The sequence below is a fragment of the Ylistrum balloti genome, unplaced genomic scaffold, assembly GCF_031769215.1.
Source record: "Ylistrum balloti isolate Yb309-2 unplaced genomic scaffold, AGI_CSIRO_Ybal_v1 Utg370556, whole genome shotgun sequence".
Lineage (NCBI taxonomy): Eukaryota > Metazoa > Mollusca > Bivalvia > Pectinida > Pectinidae > Ylistrum > Ylistrum balloti.
Genome location: NW_026782350.1, coordinates 329,533 through 346,243, shown reverse-complemented (window position 1 = coordinate 346,243; position 16,711 = coordinate 329,533). Strand labels below are relative to the sequence as shown.

The 16,711-nt window shown below is 34.5% G+C and overlaps 1 protein-coding gene across 1 annotated transcript in view; it reads right to left on the bottom strand.

Moving 5' to 3' along the window:
- LOC132556246 (uncharacterized) overlaps positions 1–16,711 on the bottom strand; it is a 139,812-nt gene that overhangs the window by 72,489 nt on the left and 50,612 nt on the right. The window contains 12 exon segments of the mRNA XM_060220630.1: positions 3,025–3,101; positions 3,701–3,848; positions 5,223–5,278; positions 6,362–6,495; positions 7,360–7,457; positions 7,866–8,047; positions 9,458–9,523; positions 10,548–10,613; positions 13,107–13,241; positions 13,659–13,772; positions 15,116–15,270; positions 15,801–15,921. Of these exon segments, the coding sequence (XP_060076613.1) occupies positions 3,025–3,101; positions 3,701–3,848; positions 5,223–5,278; positions 6,362–6,495; positions 7,360–7,457; positions 7,866–8,047; positions 9,458–9,523; positions 10,548–10,613; positions 13,107–13,241; positions 13,659–13,772; positions 15,116–15,270; positions 15,801–15,921 (1,352 nt within the window).

Genomic DNA, 16,711 nt, shown 5'->3' with positions numbered 1-16,711 from the left:
CACCCTTGTAAATGTTATGGCTTGAGTACCTAGCTGGGTCATGGTCACATTCTTGGAGGATATTATGAAACTGTGAGAGGAAAGATTCATATGTAAGGGGGATGATTGTACTCCCTGACCGGTAATAAGGCCAGGCCCTGTGGGTCTGCCTGCTAGGCCAAGGTCAAGGTCAAGGCCTGTGTAGGGCAGAAGGGTGACCCTGGCATGCATAGGAGGGGTAAGAACACTTCTCTTCTTAAACTGAATGGTTTTTGACCAGGTAATAGATAGAACTGTACCCTGGCTGGAGAGATTGATATCACCCCTACTTAGGGCCCATAATCATAAAACCGTTGTCATGCTCAAGCATGAATTCTGTGCTCAAGCCTTCTGTCTTGTTTAAGTTAAAAATTAATAAATAAGGCTGATTTTGCCTAAGATTTAAAAACAATTTCTAAATGACTTCAAGTCAAAGTTATATTTCAGGTTTAAATTTGGCATTTGTATAATTTCATATCATTTAGGTGAATTATAAAAAAGTTTGCTTGAGCACAAAATCTATGCTTGAGCATGAGAATGGTTTCATGAATACGGGCCCAGTATTTCATTATTTGAAGACTGTGTTGTCCACAGGTATATATCTTTTAATGTTACATAATATTACATAATAATTATGTAACATTACAATATATATATATATATGTACATATTTAATTACATAATAATTAGATATTGGTTACTTTTATGTGTTTGAGTGATATATATACCCTTACCTACAGTACATCTGATTAATTATCTGTTTTATCTGTGGATAATATCTTTGTATTCTTAAATGTTTATATCTGCTCGGTCCATCCAGAGAGTCACAATGGTTTCTATTCCAATCGTTTGCCTTATCAATTCAACATTTTTGAATTTTTACCCCAATTCAGATATAGTTATTACAGTTACAAATCTCAATTTACTTAATGTATTCAGTATTCAATATTAACCTGGCCCCACTTGTATAAAATATCTCAATTTCAGATTTCCTCAAGCCCAGATTTTCCTCAGCTAATATCTCCTTGAAAATATCTTGTATGAAAATTCCTCAAGGAATTTCAGGACATCCTAGCCGATGCCTTCCTCCTGTTCCTTGAGAAAATTTTATACAAGCCGTTTTTGAGGAGATATCAGCAGAGGAAAATCTCGACTTGAGGAAATCTCAAGTTGAGATGTTTTATACAAGTGGGGCCTGGTGGTTTATCTGACATTTTATTTAAGTGGCATATACCTGTCAGCCTCACCTGTCCACAGGTACACAGCCACAACATGCTGGGCTCACCCAGTGTGTATGTCTACCAGGAATTTTCAGTCATTTTAAATGTCTCTAGAAATAAACATACAGAGTAGCCCCTAAGATTGCCAAAGTTTACAGTGGGAGTCTGGTACCTGTTATTGACTGTGTAGTGCAAAGAGATAAGTTTTACAATACAATTTTACCTTACCCGAGCTTTTGTATAAATATGGATAATATCGGTGTTTTCTTACATGTTAATATCTGGTCTGTCCATCCAGTCCTGAAACCTTCTACTCGCCCCTTCTTGGCAGTCAGTCACCTCATTTCCACAGGCTAATGATACAATGATAGCCCTTGCCTTGCTGTTAGGGAAAATGATGTACATAACAATGATATATACTTGGATAGATATATAAAATATATATATCATATATACAAAACTGTAAACAGTGAAGACCAAATATAATGACATTGTTTATTATGAAGTATCAGGTGTAATGAGATGACAACAAAACCCCCTACCCTCTTTGCATTTTTGTCTCTGATACAATGTGATTACCTGTGGTGTCTTACAAAATGATTTTTTTAAGTCTCTGGGTATGTATTGTAATCCAATTAATTTTACCTATAAATAAGGAGGTGTCATACAGACAGGTAGTGTCCTAGGCTCGGTTATAACCGGAACAAGGACGTTAAGCTCAAAAAAAAAAAAAAAAAAAGACAGGTAGGTAATCACACTCTTGAAACAACATGGAAATTTAATGGTCCTTTGATGTCTAATATGTGGTGTTTACTGTATTATTTAAAGATCATCACACAATCACACACCTGTATTTATAATATATCTAATGTATATTTTGGTATATATGTAATATATCACAAATTCATACATTTGGGTGAATTTCTGCATCCTAATTTCTCCAGTATTTAGTCTTACATCTCCATGTGATTCCCAGTTGTGTTTGTCTTACCTCTCCATGTTTGTGTTGTCCATTCCCAGTTGATCAGGTATCTAGTCTTACCTCTCCATGTGACTTGTGTTTGTGTTGTCCATTCCCAGTTGATCAGGTATTTAGTCTTACCTCTCCATGTTTGTGTTGTCCATTCCCAGTTGATCAGGTATCTAGTCTTACCTCTCCATGTTTGTGTTGTCCATTCCCAGTTGATCAGGTATCTAGTCTTACCTCTCCATGTGACTTGTGTTTGTGTTGTCCATTCCCAGTTGATCAGGTATTTAGTCTTACCTCTCCATGTGACTTGTGTTTGTGTTGTCCATTCCCAGTTGATCAGGTATTTAGTCTTACCTCTCCATGTTTGTGTTGTCCATTCCCAGTTGATCAGGTATTTAGTCTTACCTCTCCATGTGACTTGTGTTTGTGTTGTCCATTCCCAGTTGATCAGGTATCTAGTCTTACCTCTCCATGTGACTTGTGTTTGTGTTGTCCATTCCCAGTTGATCAGGTATCTAGTCTTACCTCTCCATGTGACTTGTGTTTGTGTTGTCCATTCCCAGTTGATCAGGTATTTAGTCTTACCTCTCCATGTGACTTGTGTTTGTGTTGTCCATTCCCAGTTGATCAGGTATCTAGTCTTACCTCTCCATGTGACTTGTGTTTGTGTTGTCCATTCCCAGTTGATCAGGTATCTAGTCTTACCTCTCCATGTGACTTGTGTTTGTGTTGTCCATTCCCAGTTGATCAGGTATTTAGTCTTACCTCTCCATGTTTGTGTTGTCCATTCCCAGTTGATCATGTATTTAGTCTTACCTTTCCATGTGACTTGTGTTTGTGTTGTCCATTCCCAGTGTCCTGTATGGCTTCTCTATGATCCTGTGCATAAATTTCTGTGACAGAAAAAAATATTTTGTTAAAAAATTTAAAAGTTACTAAAGATATAAAAATTGCGTGTTAAAATGACCAAATATGCAGTAAGAAATCTGACCATTTTTGTCTTAGCAGGTGAACAGTAGAAACCGTTAACTGTTCTACATACAGCTTAATTTATCTGTGTCACCTAAATTCAGGGCAATTGATACCAATTAAATGTGAATTAAGTCATAAAGTAGGGTGCCAACTTTAAGGAAAGATACAGAATACAAGTTTTTATCTTTCAAAGGATTCTTTGTTGATGCCAAGAGTGAAACTGTGGAAACGAAAGAAAAAGTTTGATCGGTAAAAAATATTACAACAGAGATTGGGAGGATTATCAACTCCAACTATAAGTTACCCTAGGAACAGTCAGAATGATCCTATCATACATGATGTTGTAAGTATTGTGTATAAACCAGGAATGGTCAGGTAGATATGATAGATAATGTCTAATGTCAGAATTTCAAAAATCAGACTTTAGACACCAGTAACCATGGTAACCTTGTAATCAAAATGATCAAATGCAGCCTAGCTGTTTTAACATATATTTATATTTAGGAAAATCATAAATTACCTTAAATTTACCGTACAATGGAGTTCGCACCAACATTGTTTCCACATAAGAGAGTTCACTGGTAGCTGCCGACCAAGGGACATAATCCAGTTCATTACCAAGGTACTCCATGGTGTCAAGAGCAATTGTCAGATCTAGATCTCCAGATCTGTGGAGCAGAAAACAAGAGTGAGAATAATGTCAGATCTATAGATCTCCAGATCTGTGGAGCAGTGAAAACAAGAATGAGGATATTGTCAGATCTATAGATCTCCAGATCTGTGGAGCAGAAAACAAGAATGAGAATATTGTCAGATCTATAGATCTCCAGATCTGTGGAGCAGAAAACAAGAGTGAGAATATTGTCAGATCTATAGATCTCCAGATCTGTGGAGCAGAAAACAAGAATGAGAATATTGTCAGATCTATAGATCTCCAGATCTGTGGAGCAGTGAAAACAAGAATGAGGATATTGTCAGATCTATAGATCTCCAGATCAGTGGAGCAGAAAACAAGAGTGAGAATATTGTCAGATCTATAGATCTCCAGATCTGTGGAGCAGAAAACAAGAATGAGAATATTGTCAGATCTATAGATCTCCAGATCTGTGGAGCAGTGAAAACAAGAATGAGAGTATTGTCAGATCCATAGATCTCCAGATCTGTGGAACAGAAAACAAGAGTGAGAATATTGTCAGATCTATAGATCTCCAGATCTGTGGAGCAGTGAAAACAAGAATGAGAGTATTGTCAGATCTAAAGATCTCCAGATCTGTGGAGCAGAAAATAAGAATGAGGGTATTGTCAGATCTATAGATCTCCAGATCTATGGAGCAGTGAAAACAAGAATGAGAGTATTGTCAGATCTAAAGATCTCCAGATCTGTGGAGCAGAAAACAAGAATGAGGGTATTGTCAGATCTATAGATCTCCAGATCTATGGAGCAGTGAAAACAAGAATGAGAGTATTGTCAGATCTAAAGATCTCCAGATATGTGGAGCAGAAAACAAGAATGAGGGTATTGTCAGATCTATAGATCTATAGATCTCCCGATCTGTGGAGTAGAAAGCAAGAATGAGAGTATCATCAATCCAGATTCTGTGTCAGTCAAATAAAACACTTTGGTCACAAATGTTGCAAAGTACCAGTATTTAAGTTACATGATAAACAGAATCTTATATTCCTTCCATGTCATATGATATTTCTGAAATGAAAGCCTCCATACAATAAAATCCTCTTGAGCCTCGTTTTTGAAAATTCAGTTATTTAGTCATTATTGACTTTTAAAAAAATCTTGTCAATAAAAAGTTATTGATATAAAATAATGTGAAATTCTACGCATTGATGTATTTTAAGACACCAGTCAATCACATTGAAAAAATCTTTTTTAATAATTATCTGGAAAAAGTTTTCTTAAGAATCATATTTTGAGTGAATTAAGGTACAGCTTTTTAGAAAATTATTTGAACAGATATTTCTTCATAATAATTTTACGAGTGTGAATGTGCAGTTTTTTTGTAAACTAGAATAAGCTAAGTACGTACTTGGCAAGTGCCCATGCATCATTGATAATTTGAGCTCTGTTCACGAGATGAATAACCTGGAAAAGACAACACGTTTGACATATTTAAATGTTTGTAACCTGTTGGATGACGGAGGAAAAGGAAAACAGTATAGAAATATTCTTGATCTGTTTCTGTATTTAACATAACATATATACCTGATGCTGTATATATTGCAAAGCTCTCTACAATGTTTAAATTTTTTGTAAATTTCTTGAAAAACTGACACAAAAGGGAAATATTTTTACCAAAAGTAAGAAAATGTTTTCTTTAAATATTTTCTTTGTCAATATTTCTATTTTTCACTGCTTTAATCCATTCTTGAAGATAGTGACAAATAGAAACCTTGGAAAATAATGACAATGACAGAAACCTTGTCTTATAATATACATATTTACTGAATACAAATATAACATGTCTGCAGAAGACTTAAGTTTGCTGGGTTTATCACCCCTGAACAGTCAGGGTCATGTTGAGGCAGTCTCCCTGAAGTAGCAGTTGGCTACCTCACTGAACAGCATATGGGAGGTCCCACCCATCCTGTCCAGAACCTCACTGAACAACATATAGGAGGTTCCGCCCATCCTGTCCAGAACCTCACTGAACAGCATATAGGAGGTCCATCTATCCAGATCAATTAAGATAAAGTGTCTGAGCTACGACACAACCACATCAGCACAGACCAGTCAGTCTCCTGATAAACATAAACTGCTATAGGCTGGGAGCATTGAACCACACACCTTAGATTTTCACCTGAGGTTACTTAAGCCTAAGCTCTAACTGACTGAGATACTGTGACCACATCAAAGTTCAAACCAGTATTTATGTTTCCATGAATGGTACTAAAACACACAAGTGAATGGCCCAAGTTAATACAAATTAGATACTGTAGAGCCAACCAATGAATTAAACTGTAATACTAAGGACATTGTTTAACTCATACACCATCAGGATGACCCCCCCCCCCTTCCCCCACCTTCCCCCCATCAAATATCCTCTAACATTAAATACTTGAGAGCATTTCACAACTGAGACAATTTTGTGAAAGTTGGTAGCTGCAAAAGAAAGCAGGTTTACAGTACTTCACATAGAAGGAGAATGTATCAATTTTAGGTACAAACCAAATGATCGTTCTTTAGTTGTTGGATAAGAGATTTCCAATTCTGGTGGTCGTAATTTACTCTGTAGTAACCATACTGCATCACGTTAGCAAGAATCCAGCCATCTTCTGGAAGTGTGGAGTCTATGGACACCTCTGTTAAAATGAAACATAATATTATACCACCAGACAGCAATTTAGGACATGTGTGACTATAATTCCACTTGTCCTTTTCAAGTTTTACCCAGCCAAAATGAGTTAATGTGTGCTCTATGGTCCAAGAATAATGGTAAACGGCGAGGTAATGATCTAGAAAGAGTAATGATGAATAGAATCTCATACCTTGTTCTTTTTCTCCTCACAATGTCATATTTAGTAAAAGATGGGCTAATGATCCAGAAAGAGTGTGATGAATAGAATCTCATACCTTGTTCTTTTTATCAAACAATGTCACGTTTAGTAAAGGATGTCCGAGTGATCTAGAAAGAGTAATGATGAATAGAATCTCATACCTTGTTCTTTTTATCAAACAATGTCACGTTTAGTAAAGGATGTCCAAGTGATCTAGAAAGAGTGTGATGAATAGAATCTCATACCTTGTTCTTTTTCTCCTCACAATGTCATATTTAGTAAAAGATGGGCTAATGATCCAGAAAGAGTGTGATGAATAGAATCTCTTACCTTGTTCTTTTTATCAAACAATGTCACATTTAGTAAAAGATGGGCTAATGATCCAGAAAGAGTGTGATGAATAGAATCTCATACCTTGTTCTTTTTCTCCTCACAATGTCACATTTAGTAAAGGATGTCCTAGTGATCTAGAAAGAGTGTGATGAATAGAATCTCATACCTTGTTCTTTTTCTCCTCACAATGTCATATTTAGTAAAGGATGGGCTAATGATCTAGAAAGAGTGTGATGAATAGAATCTCATACCTTGTTCTTTTTCTCCTCACAATGTCATATTTAGTAAAGGATGGGCTAATGATCCAGAAAGAGTGTGATGAATAGAATCTCTTACCTTGTTCTTTTCCTCCAAACAATGTCACATTTTGATAGGTTTGTTTGAAGTTCGGGTTTTTGCTGGTTGTGAAGGTTAGAGGTATTATCCATGTGTACCTATTAACAAAGAATGAATAATTACTGACATGTTAACAAAACCACACTTCAAAGCTCAAATTAATGAAACCTAGAAAGGTGTGAACTAGGTAAACTGACAATTGTTAAGTAGTAACAAACCAGCTGGTATTTCTTTCTTGTTTTTTATTATCACAGTGTAAATAGCCTGGGTCATTTTGAAGCAGGGTCTCCATGTATTAATTAGAGGCTACCGCACTGAACAACATACAGGAGACCCATCGTTGAGACATTGAGAGCAAGCAACTGGGGGTAAAGTGTCTTGCCCAAGGACACATTACCACCACACCACCAACCAGTCCCATCTCGACTCCAGAGAAATACAAACCATCATCTGAGGCTGTGAGCTGTTGTATCACCCCTAAATATCTCAAAATGAATAATAAATACCCATATTTCGATGAAAATCGACCCGGATCTTTTGCGTCTGGGTTGCGTAGATATCGCTTTTGTGTAACCTTGAATGTTCCTTTTTCTTTGCGTGTCAGACTAACCACAGGGAAATTCATTTGTAATGTCCAGGTGTCCATGATAGCCTTTACGTCCTTGGAATGTTTATCTTCCTTCGTTTGCTGCAAAAGTCATCACATCAAATTAACCTGATCTAATTCAACCTTGTAATCTCTTTTCCAACTTCTAAGCCCAAACATCTCATCTAAAACTTTTGAAAACTCATAAACAAGAAAAATATTTCTGAGATTTTTTTAATCAGAATTTGGCAGCTTAATGAATTCTGCAATTTGATAAAATTTCAGAAACTGTGATTCATGCAAATAAAATTGTATGCGTTAAAACGGCATATTGCCAAATAAAGAGATTGATATAAATGTAAAACAAAAAACCCAGATAAATTTTGGAATCCGTCATTAACTGGTATTTATTCGATATTGGAAAGCTGCATATTTTCTCTTCTTTTCTCTCTGTCCTTTGCTTTAGCTCAAACTGCGATAATAATATTTCAATTGTTAAGTAAAAGATGGTTGTCTTTCAGCTATTTTGTCTTCCTGATCACACCCAAAGTTAAAATGACAAACTAAGGATTATGGGTAACCAACATATGAGATATGAGAAAGATCTATTCAATACTTCTTATGCTAATTAAAAGCAATAACAAACTTCCATAGTCAAAATCCAAGATTTGATCAGTCAGAACCAAGAATCATGAGAAACAGATACATATAAAATTTGAGAAAGATCCATCAAATGCTTCTCAAGAAACAGCAATAACAAGTACTGGTTGATGACAATTTGAACCCACAATCTGATGATGGTGGCCTAAAAATAGTAATTATATTTCCAATAATCAATTGAGAATGATACAGGAAAATATTTATATACAAAGTTCAGCTTTATATATCAACCCTGGGGAAAATCATCATAAAATCTCCACTTTATTGTTGAATTGAAAATCTCTCGGTTAATTTAATGTGATCAATATTATTCATACATGACATTTAATATCAGGTTTGTTAAGACTCTACACTCTTACGATGGAAGACATTTTCGTTTACACGCAAAAATGTCATTGCCACCAACCCCACTCCCCGCCCTTACTTCCTGGCCCAAATAATGAGAGTTCCATGAAAACCTACCAACTGTATAGTATTCAGTATATATATAATACTCACATTTCCCATAGCGTACCACAGGTCATCTATGTAGTATTCAGTATTAATATGATACTCACATTTCCCATAGCGTACCACAGGTCATCTATGTAGTATTCAGTATTAATATGATACTCACATTTCCCATAGCGTACCACAGGTCATCTATGTAGTATTCAGTATTAGTATGATACTCACATTTCCCATAGCATACCACAGGTCATCTATGTAGTATTCAGTATTACTATGATACTCACATTTCCCATAGCGTACCACAGGTCATCTATGTAGTATTCAGTATTAATATGATACTCACATTTCCCATAGCGTACCACAGGTCATCTATGTAGTATTCAGTATTAATATAATACTCACATTTCCCATAGCATACCACAGGTCATCATGGACAGCATTACTGTATGACGCTTTTTCCAGGTAATGCTATAGAAAGTTAAGTATATGAAATATACATGAGTTTAGGATTTACATAAAGGGGAGATAATCTGCAGGAAAAATCTACAAAATGGCTGAACATTGCATGGAAGACAGAAATACACAGTAAAATCATAAATTTACTCCAGGGTTTTATTTTTTCGTTGATTTGTAATTATTTTTAATGAAACGACAAACATAAAAATTTATGTGAATTACAGTACTTGTGAATTTCCAAAAAATTTGTTGACAAAATCAAGTGCCAACAAAAAAGCACAAATTTGGTAGCCCATCATCCCAGCATACTACAGGCCAAATATCAGCACTCTGGGCCTTTTGGTTATGGAAAGGAAGTCAAAAATGTGAATTAATTACGATACACGACTCTAGACAAAAAGCGATCACAGCAGGTCACTTGAGACCTAAAACTATGCAGTATTACTTATCACATCTCTACTTACCTGTTGTATATTATGTTAAAAGGTTATTAATTATTGTTTTTACCACAATTAATCATAACATATAATTATATTACACCTGGAAGTAATCTGATAAAGGTTACTGATTGGCTAAAATGGTGAACTTTGACCGGAGAGGCACATCAGTACGCACTCACAGAAGATAAAATACACAAAAAGTAGTTAAATATTGTGTTTTGTAATAATTTTTTTTATGTGGATTTTTAACAATTTCTAACTTCAAACATACAGAATCTGTTAATTACACATCACAATTTATAAAAGATTATAATATTTTTACATATTTCTGAAATTGTCAGTTTTGCATACCACTAGTGACATTTCATTACATGTCACATGAGTACGCTACAAAACACACCTAGGTATAGAACAGGTCCATTCATCCTTGGGAGGCTTGCTTTTATGTGGTAGAATCAGGTCACACAAACTTGTTTTTTATTCAAAGTCTAAACAAGCTTAAGCACCTGTTAGGGTAAATAAGCTAATGAAGTACATATAACAGCGACCATTTTGGATAACTCCTCATTATTCTCTGATTTTGTCAATATTCTCACCTTAATTCCTTTCTTAAATGTTTCTTCTCCGATGAAAAACCTCATCATACGAATAATGCTGGCTCCCTACAATATAAACAGATCTTATATATACCTCGTCATACAAATAATGCCTGCTCCCTGCAATATAAACAGAACTTATATATACCTTGTCATACAAATAATGCCTGCTCCCTGCAATATAAACAGATCTTATATATACCTCGTCATACAAATAATGCCTGCTCCCTGCAATATAAACAGATCTTATATATACCTCGTCATACAAATAATGCCTGCTCCCTGCAATATAAACAGATCTTATATATACCTCGTCATACAAATAATGCCTGCTCCCTGCAATATAAACAGATCTTATATATACCTCGTCATACAAATAATGCCTGCTCCCTGCAATATAAACAGATCTTATATATACCTCGTCATACAAATAATGCCTGCTCCCTACAATATAAACAGATCTTTATAGTTGACCTTTTGACCCCAAACTCAATTTCATCCTGTATTACCTCTTAAGCTAACATTGTATGAAGTCTCATTTAAATCCATCCATTTTTTCTGAAGTTATCACCTGACAGACAGAGAAACACTATAGTTCTCTGCGGTTTCACCGGCAGGGGACTAATAAAGGGGTTGCAGGCCCTGAATTTGGTATACTGCACATTTTCTTAGTATGACCTATGTATATTAAGTTCCTTGATCCTTGTTTCAATGCAAGCAAAGCTACGCTCATGATACAAAATTTTGATAAAGAACAATCATTTTGTTACTGAGGAGTTAAGGGCCCTGACTTTGCTCCACTGCACCTTACTTTTGTATGACTGATGTATACATCACAGTTTAAATGTAAAAAGTTATATTCACACTCAAAATCCATATGATCAATGTATCCATAATTATACAAGATTAATTATTTATTATTAATTATAAAGTCGTGCCATGGATACACAATTATTACAAAGGGCAATAACTCTGTAATTGTAGAGTCATGGGCCTTTACATAACTTTTCTGCACCTTGCTTTTTTGTATAAGTGATGTATATATGGCATGTTTCAATATTCTAGTTCATTTAAATGCAGGCAATTTTATGCACCAGACACAAATTTTTCATAAAAAGGCCATAACTACAATGTATGTAATTAAGGGGTTGCCTGTCCTGACCTTTGTACACTGCACATTATCCTCTCATCATCAACGTATTCACCAAGTTCTGTTATCCTAGGTTAAATGCAAGCAAAGTTATGCTCTGGACAAGATATTTTTAACAAAGGGCAATAACTCTGCAATAACACAGGGTTGAGGGCCCTGAATTTAGTACACAGCACATTGTCTTAGTATGATCAATGTATACACTAAGTTTCTTGATCCTTGCTTAACTGTGGACAAAGTTATTCTGCGGACAGAAAGGATGGACAGAAAGATGGAAGAACGGGAAGACGAATAGGTAGAAATGGTGGCAACTATATGCCCCCCTCCCATCCTTCCCCAAAATTTTCAGGGAGCATGAAAAGAAGATTAGAAAATCTCCAATGGTAGTATTTTGTGTCATTGCCTTAATCTGACTACAAAATGTGTTCTTCACATTGTCTTAGGGTTATTCCTGAAGCTGATAATCTTAAAATAACATTAGTTTCTTTTTGTAAAAGGAAAGTAATCAACATAACATCACCATGGATACATAAATTTATAACTGCATAAAATACTACCAGAATACCTCCAGTTATTCTCAAATTTTATAAGTTTCCATCAGTTCATTTTGTCAGTTCATATCACTTATAATTGCTTCATTCATTAAGATGTAAAACTTTGTTTCGTTAAATAAACAACAAACTTTAATAACTCTACAAAAATTGTGACACAGGCTACTGTAAAATCGTAAATTCCTGTTGGACTTAATTTTCGTGGTTTTGCAAAAATTTACTGTTTCCAGGTCATTTGATTTTGAGGGTAAATAGAGATAAATAAATCTGCTAATTCTAACAGTATGTGGACTTTTGATGACGGATCGCTTGGATCCGAAACGTGTAAACAACTCTTAGCACGAATAAATCGTGGATTGGATCAGAACTGCTTCGTGTTGTGCCTACTCCCGACGTTTATAGTATGTGGACTTCATTGTTTGTTGATTAATAGTGCATAAAAAATAAAACCACCATGAAAATTGATGATTTGGCAACAACAGCTAAAATTAATCTACTTCCTTGTTAGCCTTGATCGAAGCCTGTGAGGGTCTTACTGTGGAAGGATCCCAAAATACTTGGAAAACCCCACATGGTAAGGTATGTGACTCAACACCTTGTCATGTTTAATCTGAGAAATAAACCCCTTTGTTTTCTGTTAAAGATGAATGTGTTACCATACAGAACCATCCTTTACTAATATGTCAGTATTGTCTTCATCAGTAGTATATAATCTCTACACTTTTGCCTCTATTTTCTGACGAGAGATATTTCTTCATAGGAAATACATTGTGTGACATTTCAACTTTTAAGAACGAGGTCTGACTGAGAAAACCAAGCAACAATTCTCGTAAGATAAAAGAATGCAGTAATTATTACCTTAGAGTACGAAATTTTATCGAAAATTTCATTGATCTGAGCTGGATTCTGTACAGGAGCGTACATTGGGTGGGAGGATATCAAACCATCAAATTCCATGGCATCCTGGAGCTCCTTCACCACAAATTGATCAAACTAAAAAAATAACAGAAAAAAATCAAATTTTTGTCAACAAAAAATGATAAAATAGTTATAACCAGGAATTCATCAAATAAAAAAAAAAAATTTGTTTAAATAAACGACAAAAATTACGAACAGAAAAAGCGTGATTTTCTATAATAATAATTTTCAAGTACGAAACGTTTTTTAGCACAATATTTTTTTCAGAAAAGAAGATTTTTGTTCATTTTAAACACCTGTTCACTTTAATTGTGTATTTGATATACAATATGAAATGTCATTAAATGTGATACAGGTCAATATGTATGTTAAAAGCTAAGAAAATATGATTGCACATGCATTACTTCTAGTATTTATCATTCAGAGTTAATTTCTTGATTCAACATAATTTTGGAACGCTGGTCTTGATTTGAAGATGGTTAACGTTTTCACCATTTTCCAATCAGGATGCATATGATCAGCTCCCAAGTGTTGGACAAACGTGGCAAATCCCTCGTTCAGCCAAAGGTCGTCCCACCAATTCATCGTCACAAGATCACCAAACCACTGTAATAGTAACAAAAGTAACAGATTTATACAGTAACTATAGTAACAGATTAGAATTATACTGTAACTACAATAACAGGCTAGAATTTAGCAGTAACTATAGTTAAAGGTCAGAATTATACAGTAATTATGTCAACAGGTCAGAATTATACAGTAATTATGTTAACAGGTCAGAATTATACAGTAATTATGTCAACAGGTCAGAATTATACAGTAATTATGTCAACAGGTCAGAATTATACAGTAATTATGTTAACAGGTCAGAATTATACAGTAATTATGTCAACAGGTCAGAATTATACTGTAATTATGTCAACAGGTCAGAATTATACTGTAAGTATGTCAACAGGTCAGAATTATACTGTAATTATGTCAACAGGTCAGAATTATACAGTAATTATGTCAACAGGTCAGAATTATACAGTAAGTATGTGAACAGGTCAGAATTATACAGTAATTATGTGAACAGGTCAGAATTATACTGTAATTATGTAAACAGGTCAGAATTATACAGTAAGTATGTAAACAGGTCAGAATTATACTGTAATTATGTCAACAGGTCAGAATTATACTGTAATTATGTCAACAGGTCAGAATTATACAGTAATTATGTCAACAGGTCAGAATCATACAGTAAGTATGTTAACAGGTCAGAATTATACAGTAATTATGTCAACAGGTCAGAATTATACTGTAATTATGTCAACAGGTCAGAATTATACTGTAATTATGTCAACAGGTCAGAATTATACAGTAAGTATGTGAACAGGTCAGAATTATACAGTAAGTATGTGAACAGGTCAGAATTATACAGTAAGTATGTAAACAGGTCAGAATTATACTGTAATTATGTTAACAGTTCAGAATTGTACTGTAATTATGTGAACAGGTCAGAATTATACAGTATGTAAACAGGTCAGAATTATACTGTAATTATGTCAACAGGTCAGAATTATACAGTAAGTATGTAAACAGGTCAGAATTATACTGTAATTGTGTTAACAGTTCAGAATTGTACTGTAATTATGTAAACAGGTCAGAATTATACTGTAATTATGTAAACAGGTTAGAATTATACTGTAATTATAGTTACAGGTTAGAATTATACTGTAATTATGTTAACAGGTCAGAATTAAAGAGTAACTATGATAACAAGTTAGAATAAAACGGTAACTATGGTAACAGGTTAGAATAAAACCGTAACTATGGTAACAGGTTAGAATTATACAGTAACTCTAAGTTAAAATCGAATTCTTGTTATAAAATCTGAAGATTAAAGATATAACAATCAGATGTTCCTTATCAGAAGCTACATATGAAGGTCTATCTACATTAGAATGTACCTGATGTGCGAGTTCGTGTGTAATGGTCTCCGTCGTCCACTGTTTGTCAGATGTAGATGATACACCTGCTTTGTACAACATGGAATTCTCTCTGTAGGTAATCAGTCCCCAGTTCTCCATAGCGCCAGCCGAGAAGTCGGGGATGGCAATCATATCTAACAACAGACGATGGTGATATACGTGTACTATAAAAGTCATTGTCAAGGGATTGCTTCTGAGGATGAAATAAAATTACACAAAAAAAATATATCGTGAAAATAAAACTAATAGATAGTCGTTTGATCATCTACCTCTGTTCTATCGTCTGTTCTCTGAATTCAGGAACAAATTTCTTTTGTTTTTTTTTGTTTTTTTGTGTTATTTTGATGAAAAAATGAAAAATTATATTCATACAATGAAGAGGTCACACTTCCTGGTTTTGAAATAATTGTTCAACTTATGATAAATATGTTAACATAATAACAATAATTATGAAAACATATTTTTGTACAACATTATGACACAATATGACATGAAAGTCATTAGCACAAGATGATCTACGAAAGAAAATTTCTGAATTTCTATGTAGAAAATTGTTTTAATCAAGATAAACATGTTTATATAAAGACTTCACAACATATTTGTTATAATGTAGTTTCACGATGACAACATTTTGAAAATAAGATGTCAGCCTCTAACAATGTACCTTGTTTAGGCAATGGAAATCCAATCCCGAAGAAATCCTCGTAGTAAGTGAGTGTCTCTTTCCCAGTTTCGAGGGCCATATCAATTTGATTGACAGATTCGGGGCGGGCCCAGGCTCCATACTACAATCACACCATAATCAAAATTCTGATGTTCCAGTCACCAAAGCACCAAGAAACTGACTTCAACTCAATGATAACTTTTCATACTTCCATTCTAATGATAATATTGTTATGAATGTAGATGATGAGCTGAAAGTCCTTATGAAAGTATCATGTCAATAGAAGGCCCCAAAGGTAATGAGAGACCGTATACCATCATGGTAGTGTATTAACCTATAGATATGGACCAGGGCCCGTATTTATGAAACCATTCTCATGCTCAAGCATAGATTTTGTGTTCAAGCAAACTTTTTTTTATAATTCTCCTAAATCATATAAAACAATACAAATGTCAAATATAAACATTGAATGTGACTTTGACTTGAAGTCCTTTCAAAATTTTTTTAAAATCTTTGGCAAAATGTCAGATATAAATGATAATTAAAATGACATTTTAATGTACTTTATACATACAAGGAGTTGTTGTCATGTGGTTTATATGTGGTCAATAATATTCAATACTCCGTATGATTTTTTAACAATTTAAATTTCGCGGCCTTTGGTTTTGATGCGGAAGGGGGAAAGGGTGTGATGAGCATGCGCATCAAGTCATTACCAGACAAAGAAACAAAGGGAAAAGACGCATATAGGTCAGTCAGTGTTTTGATTGTTTTGCATATATTTTAGAAATTACGTCTTAACCTCCACTCCCTTCTCCTTCCGTAGATCAATAAAGGTTATCAGATACAACAGTGGATGTTCATCTTTCTTATTACTTGTATGTATTAAGTCGTTGTCATTAACTAGGTTT